The sequence below is a fragment of the Leptosomus discolor genome, chromosome 2 (assembly GCF_034619465.1).
Source record: "Leptosomus discolor isolate bLepDis1 chromosome 2, bLepDis1.hap2, whole genome shotgun sequence".
NCBI lineage: Eukaryota > Metazoa > Chordata > Aves > Leptosomiformes > Leptosomidae > Leptosomus > Leptosomus discolor.
Window position 1 is genome coordinate 65,248,939 of NC_141392.1, and position 16,223 is coordinate 65,265,161.

General features: G+C 44.5%; 1 protein-coding gene and 4 non-coding genes across 6 annotated transcripts; all 5 read right to left on the reverse strand.

Moving 5' to 3' along the window:
- Positions 1–5,604: 5,604 nt before the first annotated feature.
- On the reverse strand, positions 5,605–5,689 carry LOC147416019 (small nucleolar RNA SNORD100). The gene has a single exon (XR_015183409.1). It is a non-coding gene; the product is annotated as a small nucleolar RNA SNORD100 (small nucleolar RNA).
- Positions 5,690–6,025: 336 nt separating this feature from the next.
- Positions 6,026–10,402, reverse strand: RPS12 (ribosomal protein S12). Of its 2 annotated transcripts, none has more exons than XM_086461223.1 (6): positions 10,345–10,402; positions 10,155–10,206; positions 9,613–9,729; positions 7,485–7,587; positions 6,873–6,974; positions 6,026–6,112 (listed from the first exon to the last, which is right to left on the reverse strand). In XM_086461223.1, exons 2-6 carry the CDS (start codon positions 10,166–10,168, stop codon positions 6,050–6,052), a joined length of 399 nt encoding a protein of 132 aa, XP_086317349.1. In that variant the 5' UTR covers positions 10,169–10,206; positions 10,345–10,402; the 3' UTR covers positions 6,026–6,049. The 2 variants fall into 2 exon arrangements, with proteins under 2 accessions (XP_086317349.1, XP_086317350.1); XM_086461224.1 differs by having other exon boundaries at positions 10,155–10,203; positions 10,345–10,394.
- Positions 6,444–6,578, reverse strand: LOC147416020 (small nucleolar RNA SNORA33). The gene has a single exon (XR_015183407.1). It is a non-coding gene; the product is annotated as a small nucleolar RNA SNORA33 (small nucleolar RNA).
- On the reverse strand, positions 7,043–7,129 carry LOC147416021 (small nucleolar RNA SNORD100). The gene has a single exon (XR_015183408.1). It is a non-coding gene; the product is annotated as a small nucleolar RNA SNORD100 (small nucleolar RNA).
- Positions 8,465–8,540, reverse strand: LOC147416022 (small nucleolar RNA SNORD101). Its single transcript, XR_015183396.1, has one exon. It is a non-coding gene; the product is annotated as a small nucleolar RNA SNORD101 (small nucleolar RNA).
- Positions 10,403–16,223: the final 5,821 nt, after the last annotated feature.

Consider the following 16,223-nt stretch of genomic DNA (forward strand, 5'->3'; position numbering starts at 1 on the left):
GGGGAAAAGCTCCTGTAAGTCAAAGTAATTTTCAAATTAGTTTCCACCAGTTCATATAATAAAACATGACTCGAACACTTTTGGAATTAGAAGGAAGGAGGACAGTTACCAATGGCTGAAAGTTCAGATATTTGTATAGTTGTTTACTTCCATAAAAGATTATATCATCATTTAGAACAGATCAGCTACTTGAGGCAGTTAATGTGGATTTAGGGCTTTTCATAGGTGGACTTTCATTCAAAAATAATGCCAATGCATGAGAAAATTATAAATGTGTGTAGGATCATTATATACAACAGCTTACTAACCACTTCATCTGCTCAATTTGTTAAAAAGACTCTCAAAATAAACATTTGCTTGCTGGCCAATGGCTGAAAAAAATACCTGTGTATTTACTTGACTGTCTAAAACCATTCAGAAAACAACTTGCTGTTACTTCCGTTTTCCTTCAGGCTACATAAATCAAGCCACAACTGTGCTCACCCAACATCCAATGTCTGGTTCAATGGCCTAACACAAATTAAAAATCCTCCTGAGGCTTCACATCCCAAACACATCCTCTCCGAGGGAGAAGACAAGGCTGACAAATGGATGTATGTTCAGAGCTCCTTTACATTGCTGGATGAGAGACCTTTGTGAGGTCTCCAGGAAAGGGATCATGTCTCAGGGACTATGTTTGCACTGGCTTTGGTAACATGGACACGAGAGGGGCACTGGCTTGCAGGTGGGATACCCAGGTTCTGCAGTACAAACAAGGAACGAAACAAAACAGGTAGAGGCAGTTCTAAATCAGGAACGTTAGTCAGAAATACTGGGGCTTATTTGTTACAGAAAGCGTTAAGGATACTGTGTTTTAATACTAAATATATTTTTAATTCATGTGGGATTAGCACTCACTCTCCAATAAATACTTCATGTGTTAAGTAAGACTGGAAGACATACTTTTGTCTTGGCAAAGCAGGCAGAATAAACAATGCTTTCCAAAGAAAAGGTTGGAGCCCGCAGAAGTGCTTGTGTCGCATGGCGATTTGCTGCTGACAAGCCCTGATCCCCTGACGTTCATGCTACTGCAAGTTGTATCAGCATGTTACAGTGGGAGATCCTGATGTGAATGAGCTGCCCTGACAAGACATTATCTTCAAGTGAGCACTCATGCTCCCACTACACATTACAAGCACACACACTCCCTTCTTAAGCAGAATTAGCATGGAGTAAACATGGAGTAAGCACTGCCGTTATCCCAGACGCCAAGGGATTGAAACAGTAAAACAGGCACGGGATAAAGAGTGGAGGGCAGGTATAACCAGCGCCCCACAGGAGCCACAGTCATGGCCACAACTCCATGAAAGTAGGAGCTGTGCAAATACGTGGTGGTGGCGGTGGTGCTGTCGAGATGCTCAAGCTTTTTACGATCTGAGGCAAAATGCACAAGGCACAGAAAAGCAGTACTGGCCAGGATGACACACACATGGTTCCAAGCCAAAATGAGCTTAACTGTTGTCAAGATATTATTTTATTTTAAATCTCACATAGGAAGTTCTTCCAATGCTATCTAGAAGTCTACACTTAGCACCTTCACAATGACTTACCAGCATTTCTTCAAAACACTTTGTTAGCTTTCTACTTCAGACTACCAATCCATGCAAAACCACTAAAACCCGGTATTTTAGTCCAGCAAAAGAAATTCATTGTGCTGCTTCTACCAACCAAAAGACACAAAACATGCATCATTGAGCAAATCATTCTGCATTATCCCCGTTTCACAAGGAAAACCTGCAAGGGATGTTAAGTATGGTCACCAACAGAGGAAAAGTCAGGGTCAGTCCTGGAACTCTAACTCCGAAGTCTCCAATTCCCAGTCCCATGTCTAATGCTGTCTAACCACACCCTTTCAGGGGACAGGTAATGGATACCTTTAGGGTGATGACTACAGGTGGCTATAATTTAAAAGCCTACTCCTCTGAAACCTTATCTGAAATCCTGCAGGACACATCAATATCAATACATCTTCTATGGCAAAACAAAAACAACACCTATAAAGAAAGTGTGAAGAAACTAGGTTTCTTTAGTCTACAAAGCAGAGGTCTCAGAGAAGCATATGCTATCTTCCAGTATGAAGGACTAGCAAACACTTGTCTTCCTTGACTATTTTGAATTTAAAAAAAGAAAAAAAAAAACAACAAAAAACCTTTCATGAAAGATGAAGGTGAACAAGAAAGTTTGGGTGGAATTTAGTTCAGGGAATTTTTGAAAATAAATGAAACACTAGAGATAGTCTTAAGTAAAATATAAAGTCAACTGAGTCTTAAGCAGTTCTCCAGTGCCAACCCTGCATAGGCTCTAAAGTCACTTCCAGGAAATAAAACATTACAGGAAAAACCCTAACTTGATACCTAAGCATTTTGATCAGAAAATTAAGATCTCAACCCAATTCCTTCTGGCAAAAATATTTAGGAAGTGTTGGTTCTATTCCAATGAAAAAACCTTGGCATGAGAGTTGTCATTCCCTAGTATTAATATTCATCGCCATGTAAAATGATAAGGTGACATTTAAAAAAAAAACAAAACAAAACAAAACCAAAAACCACAAACCAACCCATAGCCCTGAACTTATATTCAGGTATTGTTCCATTGTTGCAAAAGAAATGCTGTCTAACAAACTTGCTCATGGACTACAGCTCTCCTTACTCAAACCCCTTATCCTAAGAGTTAACTGATCATACTTAATAGTAACTAAGGAAATTTATAGCCTCGCTACTGCTGAAGTAGCAATTCCAATATCCCATAATATAAATGAAACACAGAAACCATTTAAAGTTATTTTTCTCACGTGGAAAATAAACAGTTAAAATGCATTAAATGAAGCAGAATATTCTGTAAAGTCAAATAGCTGGAGTGTGCTGGACTCTTCTTAAATTGCTTGCCTGTTTAAATATGTAAAACTCCTTAAGTTTACTTACAATTAAGACTAATAGCTTGACTAAAGATATAAATTTGCAGTGTTAACAATTCTCAACAACTATAGATTCAGTGTGCAACCTTCCTTCTTGTAAGCTGTGAATGCCCACAGAACATCTTTTTCTTTACCCAGCATATCCCATTTCTCTACTCAGTGTCATAGCTGGACAGGAAATCCAGTGATGACACCACAACGCAGCACACTATTTTGAATTAGTTTTCTCTGTAAGTATTGAGCAAAGTGCAATAACTTCAGGTATTAAATACACTACATAAGGTGAACAGCCTTCCACATTCTCTGTAGAGGTAAAGTAGTAACGGCCAGACAACTTCTTCAGAATTTTATTAAAGCAACAGGTTATCAACTTTATTTTTACTCATCCTTTCCAGTGATAGTTCCTTCTCCTTTCACTTCAAGATCATCTCAGAATTACAGTTCACCTGGACACAAACATCTTCCTTCTTCCAACAGCCTTCCTATTTGTAGCCCCAACAGCAAATCATAAAACAGTCCCCTGTGAAACTGTAGTACGTTACCAGTGCTTTGCATCACAAGATACCATTAGCAGATTTATGAGAAAGTTGTACCAGCAGAAATTTTCCATGTTGAGTTGACCTCAAGCTAAATTGTCACTTAGAAGGGCAAATCCAGTTAAAAAAAAAGTTTAAGTTCTACAGTTTGCCCATGCTAGAGCAACCAAAATCAGAGCGTGCTATAAGCTTCAGCAGTTTTAACTTCACATACATATCCAGAAAGTACCTATACATGATTTACTTGCCTAAACTCCCTTTGTAGTCAGTGGAGTGTATCTGAACGAGGGACCATGCTCTTCTCCATGCTCCTGAGTCGTTTTATGTTAAAAAAATTAACAAAACAAAATGCTGTATTTTAGCCAAAAAGCCAAACATCTTGAAATGCTCAGTTTGGTTGCATAAGCTTAGCAAAGACTTCCTCAAATTTGAGAATGTAAGCCTATGGATTTCATCTTTTTTAAAAATCTTCACCCACTACCCTGGAGGGGCTTCATTGGATTGCACGTGTTACCCTGCATCCAGAGATGTTAAGGCGTTAAGAGGACTTCACTACGCCTAGCAGGTAAAAAGTGTTCTGGTACAGCATGTGCTGGTTTTGGCTGGGATGGTTAATTTTCTTCGCAGTAGCTAGTACCGGGCTGTTTTGGATTTGTGCTGGAAACAGCACTGATAATACAGGGTTGCTTCCGTTGCTGCTGAGCAGGGGTAACACAGAGCCAAGGCTTCTGCTTCTCACCCCACCACCAAGTAGGCTGGGGGTGCACAAGGAAGTTGGGAGGGGACATAGCTGACCCCACCTGACCAAAGGGACATTCCATGCCATATGGCACCATGCTCAGCATATAAAGCTGGGCAAAGAAGGAAGGGGGGGATATTTGGAGTGATGGCGTTTCTTTTCCCAAGTAACCCTTATGCATGATGGAGCCCTGCTCTCCTGGAGATGGAGGATCACCTGCCTGCCAATGGGAAGCAGGGAATGAATTCCTTGTTTTGCCAGCCAAGGAAAAGCAAACCATAGCCAACGCCATCTCAATTATTTCTCTAGAATGTAGCTGCAAACAACATTATAAAAATATGAAGAATGTAGCCTAATTGTTTTATCCAAAACTCTTGGAAGATGCATCTTCTTAAGACAGGACAAAAGATGAAGTGTGCATTGATGTGCTTCTGTATACAATAGTCTGATATTCAAAATTATTAGCCAAACTCAACTGAGTTTTTCAGTAGTGTCCTTCAACTCCATTTAAAAAGGAATAGTCTTACAAATTACTCTTATAGTGTTAGAAACCTTACTTAATGAAATAAGATCTGCAACAAAGGCTCTTACCTATGGGGCTGAATTTCTCTTAATTTCAACTACATTCAAAAACATCCAAATGGAAAATGGTAACACTCGTACATTGGTGTTAACTTCCCTCCATTTGCAACACTAGCTTGATACAACTGAAGTGCTACTTTAACTCCTTCACTGAGAATTTCATGCACAAGACTGAACGTATGCAAGGTTCATTTCAGCACAAGGATACATATCTTGGTTTTAACCGCTCAGAACATGCGATTCCATCATTAAGTACACCTGAAAATGTTACTACAGGAACCTCCCAAAAACACAAGTCACCCAGACCTAGCCACCAGCCACAGGTGCCCAGCCCCACATATTCACATTCACATCCTACTTATCAGCATAACGGAGCAACTCCTTATGACTCCACTTAGAGGTGCTCTGCAGAAAACATTAGACATATGAAACAACTTGGAGAGAGAAAAGAAAGCAATCTTAAATTCCAGTCTGAATCCCACCTTGTTCCCAAAAAGCAAATTGACAAAAACACAGATTCTGTACATCATCCAGCTACTATGGAAACGAAGACACTGGGCAAGTCAGAGTACTACACTGCTTCTTTGAGCAGTGAGATCCCACAACTACATGGCTACCTTGACTAAGAACTCAACAGAATCAGAAGTACATGACAATACTTCTTGTATAAAGCTAATTCCACCCACAATTTGCTACAGAATTGGGGCAGGATGAGACACACACACCTAACAAAACACATCTTGTGTCCACTAAGTTCCCTGAATAAATTAAGATAGCATTTAAAAATATCCTGCAACATCTCAGAAGACTTGGGTAACGGTTAAGGCCACTCTCCTCATTTGTTTCAGCAGAGGGAGCCAAATTTTCATCACAGATGCAGCATTACTTCAGACTTTCCCTAACAAGTTACTCAGAATCCCTGGGAAAGTACAGGCCTAAGCACTGCCAAGCAGAGGTAGTAATCAACTGGCAGCACTTTTGCAACTGAGAAACTGCAAATTTCCCAAAGTTGGTAACCTCTAGGGTAGGAACAGGAAACAGAAATACCCTAGAAGAGCAACGGCAGGGATTCCCATTATCTTTTTAGCAAGCTGACACAGTTAACACACTAATAAACTACACCAAGACCTGCAAAGTCCTTTCATCTTCTGATGTTATCCTGTGTAACTCAGAACTACTCCACAGATGCCCACCCATTAATCACACACACACTAGTCAGGTTCAACATTTATTTTCCACTCATTTCTTGCACTTGAAGTACTCTTCGATGACATCTTTGGCCTGAGATTCCTTGCCATAGTCCTGTAACACAAAATAATCCATTAAACATACAGACCCATTCAAAATTTTACGATCTATTTTTAAAAGGACAACAAATTCTGACACTTTCTCAAGGCATTCCCAAATATTCCCAACATTCCATACGAGTAGCCTCAAGTGATCTGCCAGCTGCTTTCCCTCCATTCTCTAGTGAGACTATTCTAACAAAGGTCTACTATTTCATTCAAGTGTAACCCCGTTGGTACAGATCCAAACAAATTCTTCATTTCTGCTTAAAGAAAGCCAAGTGAAGTACGTGCAACAGTAGCAGAAGCACGAACACACATGCAGAAGGCATTAGTCTTTGTTGTGAAGATGTAGCCATCTCTCGGGACCTCAAAGACAACAAGGTCTTCAAGGCTCGTACTGTGGCTTTACTTTACCAGTGTCATTTTAAAATATGCTCTGCAAAACATTTTCAAGTTGAGCAGACACATAGAACTGGCATTTTTTTTCCTGAAGCAAAACCTCACCTCTTCTAGTTAAAAGCCCTTTCCTTTAACCCTTACTGCCAAGTGGGCAGATACTTTAAGAACACCACCATTAACTCACGAAATGAGTATTTTAAATAAACATGAAAGGGAATATAGAACAGCAAAGTAGTTTATTTTCACTATCAACAATGTAAAGCAATTGTTTTAAAAAAAAAGTAAAAATGTAATAGTCCCTTATCTAAAGCAACCTTATCTTTACTGCTTATTTTCAGAAATCAAGAAATAAGCTGTAATTAGCATCATCTTACTTTGACAACCACACAACTGCAGCCCACGACTTTGCGAGGTTTTCCTTCTCTGTCGATCTTGCAGAGACCTACCCATTCACCCAGCTTCTTGTTGTCATCAACCTGTGTAAAACGTTGCATCACATCAGAACTAGCCATTTCTAACAGAACCGGGTTCAGCAAAAAGAGCCGCTGTACTCTCAGAAGCATTGGGTAACGGATGGCTGCTTTCCTCACAACTATCAGTAGAGGGAGCCAAAGTATCATCATTGTACAGCTTGTAAGCATTCTAATTCGAAGGAAAATTCATGGTGAGACTCATCCCGTGCTCCACCATCACTTGCATCATTAACTCCACTTCTTATTACAAGACACAAAACCTCATTTTAACTTCACAAAATACCTGATACACATCCTTTGCCATTTACATCCACAGTTTTTGTACTCCTGCTGTGATAACGACACAGAACGAAAACGATCTCTGCTGCTCAGAGAAGTTTTGCTCAGATAAGCCATATACAGAATTACAGCACAGTGTCTCACAGGTTCAGGCTCTCTATATGCTGAAACAAGCAGCTTGTATTGCAAGCGGGGTTACTGTTCCAAACTTGCGTCTGAAGTTCCAACACTCACCTTTATTAAGTTGATCTGATGTTCTGCACAAAGTGCTTCAACTAATTTTACGTATGTGGGTTCATCACAATTTGAAGCCAGAACACAAAGGTGGGCTTGGCGTCTAAAAAACATGAAAACTGACAAATGTGACTTCAGACACTGCTTATACTTTCTTTAAAATCAAAACCACATACAACAAAATCCAGCATGTGCATTTCTAGACAACGGCTTCCTAGGTTTAATTTTTGGTTTTGAAACACCATATGCTTTTAAAATACTAAATATGGCTTTGATATGATCTGCTACTTTTTATGGTTTTCATATACATAATAGACTACTCATACATTGTTAGCTTTATTAGCAGATTCCATTCCAGTTTGGGAAGCTTCTAAAAAAATCCCACTAAATAAATTCTTGGCCATTGGAAAAAGGTGTAAAGACTGCACAAACACCAGGTCCCATAAAGAACTGGTGTCACTGCTAGAAAGCAACAAAGCTACTAGCTGTTTTTTCTTGTTTACCACAGATCACAGCAATTTAACATGAGAATTGTAACTATTAAAAGCTTGAATTTCCACATCAAGTTGTTATAAGCTATTCAGAACAATCTTTTCTACTCACATTCAAAGAACCTGTTATGACAGGGCCCCAATTCTAATGAGGAACTTTGTGTGCTGTGGTACAATGCTAAAAATACCAAAGGGATTACCTGACAGCCAAGAGAGCTGTACAGCTCTTCTATGCTCAACCCCATGGCATCTGACCACCGCAAAGACACTTTTCTCTACGGCTGCCTTCATCACAAGTTTCACCAGAATGTTTCAGGAATACTTCCAAGCAAGAACCGCATATAAGCCTTGTACATACATGATCCTCAACACACGGCATAGGAAGTTGTAGCTGAGCTCAAAAGAACTCTTACAAACTAGCTGCCAGTCACCTAAGTTGTATTTCTCTTCCATTATTTGGTGCCTTGTCTCAGAGCTTTTCGCATACAGGTTTGTCAGACTGCTGCTTTCACTCACAGGGCGAGTGAAGGGGTATCCGACAAATTGTTAAAATCATCACCCAAACACTGTAGCGTTACACTTAAGCACCACTTACTCTTAGAAGTACATGCCTATAGACACACAGAGGTGTGCATGTATGTGTGTATACCTACCAGGAAACCATAGCTAATTACCATGGTTGGCACATGCGTGACAAGTTTAATGTTGTTTTGATATTGTATCAAACCCATTATTTACAGCTGCAACACTAAAAATGAAGCAGGCAAAAAAGTAAAGGCAAGCTACGAATTTCAGTTTTTCTTCATAAAAACTAAAACAACTCTTCCAGGTTAAGTCTGTCATGCATATTAACACCCCCCCCCCAATTACTAAGTTTTGAGAAGAGTTTATCATTTCTTAAAACACAAGGTTCTGGAGCCCCAGATTTCCATAGCGAAGTAGCACAAGCACCATGTCATTTTCTTCACAAGACCAATCCATGTGAAAACTCAATGGCACTGTGGTCACAAAAAACCAGAACCTAATACATTAGACGCTGTTATTCTTGAACTACTGAGTTTAGCATCTGCATGTTGGGGTTGTTCAGCCTGGAGAAGACAAGGCTCCAGGGAGACCTTACAGCAGCCTTCCAGTGCTTAAAGGGGGCCCACAGGAAAGGTGGGGAGGGACTCTTGATCAGGGAGTGTGGTGATAGGACAAGGGGTAACGGTTTCAAACTGAAAGAGGGGAGATTTAGATTAGGTATTAGGAAGAAGTTCTTCACTGTGAGGGTGCTGAGACACTGGAACAGGCTGCCCAGAGAAGCTGTGGCTGCCCCCTCCCTGGCAGTGTTCAAGGCCAGGCTGGACGGGGCTTTGAGCAACCTGGTCTAGTGGAAGGTGTTCCTGCCCATGGCAGGGGGGTTGGAACTGGATTGTCTTTAAGGTCCCTTCCAACCCAAACCATTCTATGATTCTATGTTAAGATCACAGTGAAAGACCCCAAAACACAGACAGCAAAAGACAAAACCCACTGGCAAAAAAACTTGTTCTTGCAAAAGCTTTCAACTAAACACGTGGACAAAGAGACCACTGTTGAACGCATACCTCACCCAGCTTTGCCGTACACTGTAAACACAACAGGGAAACAACACTTACTTGTCCAAGGCTTTGGCTGCTTCACGAATGCCACGAGCCAGGCCGTCATGGATAAGTGCGGTCTTCAGCACTTCTTGCAGAGCGGTGTTGACATCCATTACACCTCCAGCAGTAATGCTAAAGACAAACATCGCCCTGATCGTGCCAACATCTTACAACTACAAGCAAAGGCTTCCCGTTCGCCTGCAAGCGCCCCATAGTTAAAAAAACGTACAGAAGCAAAGCAAGCTACAGAACCGAGCCAAGGCAGAAAATGTCTGAAGACGAACTGAACGAAACAAAGAGATCCAAACTCCCCGGCCACCCGGCCCGCCGCGCTCTCCCCACGCTCCTGGGCCGACACGGGGAAGCACCGCACGCAGCGCCCCTCGCAGCCAGGCCCCGCGCCGCCCACCGCGCCTCCCGCCCACGGAAACGGCGCCGTAGCCCCATGGCCGGGCCTGCGCGGGCAACGCGCGGCCGCAGCTGCAAGGCCCGACACGGAGCAGCGCGGTCCGGCGAGACGCGGCCCCTCCGCCCCCAACGGCCCCGGCCCCGCTCACCCTTCCTCGGCCATGGCGCTCTCGGTGGGTGTTGTCCCCGCCCGGGTTCCTGCTGCAAATACAGACACAGGCCGCCCCGGTGAGTGGCGCCGGCCGCCCCGGGGCCCCCGCCCGGCCCGCTCCCGCCGCGATGCCCCGCCGGCGGCAGGGATTCAGCCCGGCGGGCCTCGGCGCCATCACAGCTACTCACCCCGGCACCTCCGCGCGCCGTAAGCGAAAGGGAGGGCGGGCCTTCCGCCTCACGCTCTTATAGCGTACGAGGACCCCAGCCTCCGCCGGCGCGGAGGCTGACCGCCGCGCTGCCTGATCCGACACTGCGCCCGGCTTCGCGTAGCTACGGAGATGGCGGCGGGGCAGCAGGGCCTCCCGCCGGCCCTCCCTCCCTCTGTCGCTCGGTGCCAGAGCAGGCCCGGCCCGGCCGCAGGGAGTGCGGCCTGCGGGGAGGAAAGGCAGCTGCAGCAGCCGGCTAGGGGCCACCTGGGGCTGGGTCCCACCTGGGGCTGGGCCCCATCATCTTCCTTAGGGCTGTAAGTGCACGTGTTGCTGCTAAAGTGGCCTGGCTTCACAGGGCACTGTTCCTCAATACCTGGCAGCCTGGAGGAAAATGAGGAATGAATGTTAAATCGCTTCCGCCTTTCAGTGGGGGTTACAGCGCTTCGCTGTAACTCAGAAATCAAAAAAGTGCAACTGAAAGAGCTAAACTCTGACAATCCCTGGCTTAGGCCTCACTGTCATCTGTTTAGTTTTGCTTGTGTCTTTGTTTTCCTGAGTTTTTCTTCCCCCACAAGGATGGTTTTAGCGATTTGCTGAGCAAAGTTGGTAAATAGATAACATCTTGCTTGACACCAAGGAGACAGCCATCTACAGGTGCCAGACATTAAGGCAAAGCCCAGCAACATCTACAGAGCTGCTTGTCACAAGAGGAGGTTGCATCAGAAAAGGGGCCCTGGCTTGTGCTCAAGAAGGAAGATTCAACTAGCATGAGGAAGACTATGAGCAACTACCGGAAGATGAAAAGACCCTAACCCTAAATTTACTGCGCATGCTTGGACCATGTAGATGAATTCCGGGAACTCATCACCATAAGACTGCCCTTCTCAGGAAATCTGATGAATATGTATGATTTTTGTGTATATGAACCAGTGTGTTTTGCTAACCCGTTGGAGCACTCATGGTGGAGCATCCCCAGTGCTGCCCAGCGCTCCAATAAAGAATGCCAACACTTAATAATAAGTGTTGTTATTGAGTTTTCGTATCGGAATCCTTACCCAGCCGCACCTAGCCTCCCACCTTGGTGAGGAGTGTTAGAAAGCAAGGGGGTTTGGAAGCTCCTAATTTTGTATCACAACTGCACGTTCCCGTTCCCATCAGAGGCTCATGTGGGTTACGTGCGACGTGTGTGTGGGCAGACACAAGTGATTCAGCGGTCTGTGCGTGCGCAGCACAGCCATCACGCTTCAGACGTGTTACTTGCTCAGGTGCTGTCAGTCTGACATGGGACTTGTCCATCCTGTTTCAGAATTGACCATTTGACCCTTGGGTGCCACCTTCGTAAAAAATACATAGTGACAAAATATAACAAAAATAGGTAACAAATATTGATAGTCGTGGTTTGTGCCTAATGCAATCAAACACGTTTGTCACCAACACTGCCAGTCACCTTTTCTACAACATGCCCTTTTTTGATCTTCCTGGTATCATCAAGTGGCAGGGTGCAGGCTAAATCCAGGTAGTGAGGAGACTGTCCCTGCAGTGACCGACCAGGGCTGGGGAGGGCAGGGGAGGACAGAAGGTAGAAATCGCTCAGCTAGCTCAGAACTGCCCCACAGGCCTCCAGCTCAGGCAGCACCACCTTCCCGAGTCTGCGCGGGCGAAAGGCCTGGCTGGGGGCTGTGGCTGCAGCACTGCCAGGCTCCAGGCGCTAATGTCAACTCTGGGGCACTCACCTTTGTGTTACAGAGATCTAGAGGGGGCAGAAGCTAACCAGAGCCCTCTGAAAAACAGCCATGGAGACAAAAGCATAGCGTGGGGGCACCCCTCTCCCTGCACTCTGAGGCACCAAGGGCAAAGCCCGTAGGAACCACACTGCCCGTTACTCACACTGACAGCCTCCAAGGTGCACAGGGCCACCTCCAACTACTGCCATATACTGCTTGAAGCTCTGAACGGCAACCCCGGTTGCAATACCCCAGTGGGTCGCAACCACTGCAACCCCAACACGGGTGTTCTCATTCAGCAGCTCCTGTGGGACATTTGGCCACGACTTCTCCCCTCCCTCCTCCACAAGAAGTGGGAACATATAGTTTTCTTCGTACTGCTCAGACCCCAGAAAGCACACAAACACACACAAATTACAATGCCCACCTTACTTCCCTCTTCTTGGGGAGAGTGTTCTTCCCTACATCCATCTATGACTTAATCTTTCTTGTGCCCCTTAAAAAGCCCCAAAGACACATGATCCATAGAGGAGTTTTTGTACTGAGTGGAACAATAAAACATTATCTCCCTCAAGGTCATCAAAATACAACAAGAAGTCTTTAGCCAGCCATAAAACACATCAGTACTGCTACATAAGTGCAATGTATGTTCTGTCCAGGAGATGGAAGTATGCACATCTGAAAGATTTGTATTACAGCAAAAGTCATAATCACAGTCAAATTACAATCTAACATTCTAGAAGGAGAATATACAAAAATAGTTCTCCTAGAACAGTTGCCAGAAAACAAAACTGCGCTAAGATTAAAGTTACATATGTGTAGAGGGAAGGTTTGCATTGGCACTGAACTCTGTTTTGAACTGTTGGTATAGCGTAGTAGTGTATGCATTTGTGTGTGATAACTAATGGAAGTGTGTGATCCTGTTTGAAAGTCCACTCCACCGCACAGCGTGTTAATGCAAGCTCAGCGTTCACGTGGGCGCTCTGCACGCCGTTGGCACTACTCCACCTGCTCCACCTGTCTGCCGTAGGCAGGCGAAGGTGTCAGGCATTACAGACTCTCAAGAGAGGTCCATGACACTACCAAACTCTGAAGAGTCAGTTCTGAATTTCAGTTCTGAACAATCCTTGCATAACTTACTTCCCTCTGACATCTGTTTCTAGAAAGACAAAGCACAGGCATGTGCTACAGTTAGATTTCGAATGTCACAAGATAGAATTATGTCATTTTCATTCCAAACCAGACATCATTTCTCAGTCATGTGGAACGTCAGGTTACAAGCCTTCTTGCAAGTAACACCAGTGCACATTCCACCCTACCTTCCTAAACAATTATCTTACTAATTTCCTGGTCACACAGTCCAGAAAAAGGTTCTGCATCATAAAGGTCTTTGTAAAGGGCAAGCTGCTTTTACCCATTTTCTCGCCCTTCCACAGAAGTCCTGCTTACCAGCCCAGAGGGGAGGGATGTGTATTTCCAAGCACCTCCAGGTAACCGTTCAGAACAGCCAAACTCCTGCTGCTACTGCGGAGCACGAGGGATGTCTGCATTGAGTTTCAAGCGCCTGGAGAAAGTGTGGTGAGACCATTCTGGGGTGTCAGAAAGAGGACAAGCTGTGGCATTTCAATACCGATTTGAAAAGAAGAAAGACAATGACGTCATGAAAACTGAACAAAACGGTTTGCTGGTTTTTGTTGCCTTCCACAGATTCTGTACTAGTCTCTCAAAGGATGTGGTTGTCAAGTGGTTGCATTAGAGCCTTTTAAAACTCTTTGCAAATACCTGCGTGCAGCCGCTGTGACTTCTGGCAAAAGACTTAGTAATACGATGCAAATAAGCACTGTCTAAGTGATTTCTGGATTGTGATGCAAAAGTATTTCTAAGGTCCCTACAAATATACAGAACAATAATAAGGGATATGTATTCCCACATGTGCTGAGCATTTCAGAATGTCCTGGATGTCCGCGAAGGAAGCTGCTCTTGAAGGAATTGTTGTTAATACGTTTTTATCTTGTGGACATAAGCAATGGCCGTAGACTCTCTTTGTAATTTATAGAGCACTAGTGCTCCAAGGCTTGAATTCCACATACAATTTGGGATCTGAAAGGAAAGATAAATTTTTTGTAAAGTTGCTGCATACGTGACATAAGCAAGAAAAGCTTTTATGCTTTTAAAAAAAAAATCATTTCTGTTAGACTTGAAAAACTGTTATGACAGGCTGGTAACAAGGCCCAGTTCAAATGTTAACAAGTATTTATAGCTCGTGAAGTATAGATGAAGAATTAACAAACATGTTCCATCAAACAGTTTCGACTGACAACAATGAGTAATGCATAAGTAAACTGTATGCACGCATAGGGAGTTCACAGCCCCGTTTCACTACTGGAGCCATAGCTCGTGCTGGTCACAGTGCATCACTGCTACTTCCCACACTTCAGCCTCCTACTGCACGCACTGACTTTGTGGAAATCTGAGTCCGCAGGCTTTGCTGGATTACTCATTACTCGCGTGTAGCTGTTAATGAGAGGAAGGCTGGGTTTTGAAAGTAGTTGGAATCTGTTGAGTGAGAGTCTAGACTGAAAAGAGCAAGTAGTTGGAGTGAAAACTGTTTCACCTCCTGAACATAATTGACTGTCTATCTGTAGCCAGAAAATGCAAGCTTTATTCTCTCTGGGATTTTAAATCTCTCTCTACAAGTTTCTCTTATTTACTCTGTGTGTCATGCTTTGCATATATAAGCTTTTTGTTATTACCCTTTTGTGAACTCAGGATGACTTGCAAGTGGTCTTCCTCTTTTGGGGATGTAAGGCTCTTCAAGGGGCAGTATCTGTGAAGAGGATTTATGTTTGTCTTTTTCTGGTAGGCGGACAGGAAAAGATCAGGGTAGTTTTTAGGGATTTTTCAATTTCACGGCCGTAATATGTGCTACACACAACGTATTGTGAAAACAGGCTTCAGCAAAGCAATGTGTGGCTGTTGTTCTTTGTGGCTGCTAAATATTTTTTAAGTTTCGTAATCTTCTGGTAAGAAAGTAATTCTGCTTTTTCCTTGTGACGTGGAGCATGGGATTCTAAAGTTAGGTACATGGCAACGTTTGCTCTGAAATGTCCTTACTATGCATCTTAATACTATAACTGGTGACTACATGGAATACTGATGGCCTAGTTAAAACAGTGCTTGTCAGAAGCAATTACTGTTTTTTCTCTTCAAGCAATAGGTGGTCTGTCTTTTATTACATTTCAAAGAGGTCTCGAAGCTCGTGCCTCATCTCCTTCCTCACTTTCCTCCCCTCCCGACAGGAACTTGTGCCAAATGCCTTGATTTTATCACTTCTTCCTCATCTCCAGCCTGAATTTACTCCTGGCCAGTTTACAGCTACTAATTCTTGTGAGGACTTTGTCATTCAGCTCTTCTGTTACTGTTTTATGGTTCCTGTAACGTGCTAGAGGCTGTGTATCTCGCTTGGCCTACCAGTCCTGAGAAGCCATCCCGAATCTCCCTTCGGTACGGCAGACAGAACCGTTACAGCTCTTTTCAAAACAGACGAATGCTTGTGCTCACAAGGCACACCAGCAGCCCTGCGGCGGCTGCCAGCCGCCCCTCAGCGATCCTAGAGAGCGACGCCGGGCCCAAGGCGTGAAGTTTCCCGGAAATGCAGCCGGGTCGCTCCGCTGGAGCAAGGCGGAGTGCCCGGAGCCCACCCCGCCTTTGCCGCCCAAACTGCCGTTCGCTGCATGAGCCCCTTGGCTCCCCCAGTCCCTAGCAGTCACAACAACATCATGTTCACAAACGTTGAGCTCTTGCTCAACCCCCTTGGGATTTGCACTTCCACCGTCAGGCTCTTCTATAACGTGGGTTGTTCAGCTTGTCCGAAACGGCTTTCCAACGTCCCGCTGAGGCCGAGTCGTACTGGGCAAACACCCACTTGCTCCCGCGGCAGCGTTGCCCGCCTCCTCCTCGGTTCTCTCCCCCCGTAACCCGCGGAACCAAGAGCACAGGCCGGTCCCGTGTTTCACCAGGTGCAGCAGGGACGCAGCTCCTCGGAGCCAGCGGGCCCCGGCAGCCGGGAGGCGGTTACCAGACCGCCCAAACCTACCGCCCAAACCTGCGGCCCCCCGGGCCCTGCCCGCCC

Excerpts from the sequence above, each read along its gene's own strand:
- RPS12 (XM_086461223.1), bottom strand. Across the intron at positions 7,588-9,612 it reads GCAGCCAAAGCCTTGGACAA|ACGCCAAGCCCACCTTTGTG; the intron begins GTAAGTGTTGTT and ends CATGTTTTTTAG. Across the intron at positions 6,975-7,484 it reads ATCAGATCAACTTAATAAAG|GTTGATGACAACAAGAAGCT; the intron begins GTGAGTGTTGGA and ends CGTTTTACACAG.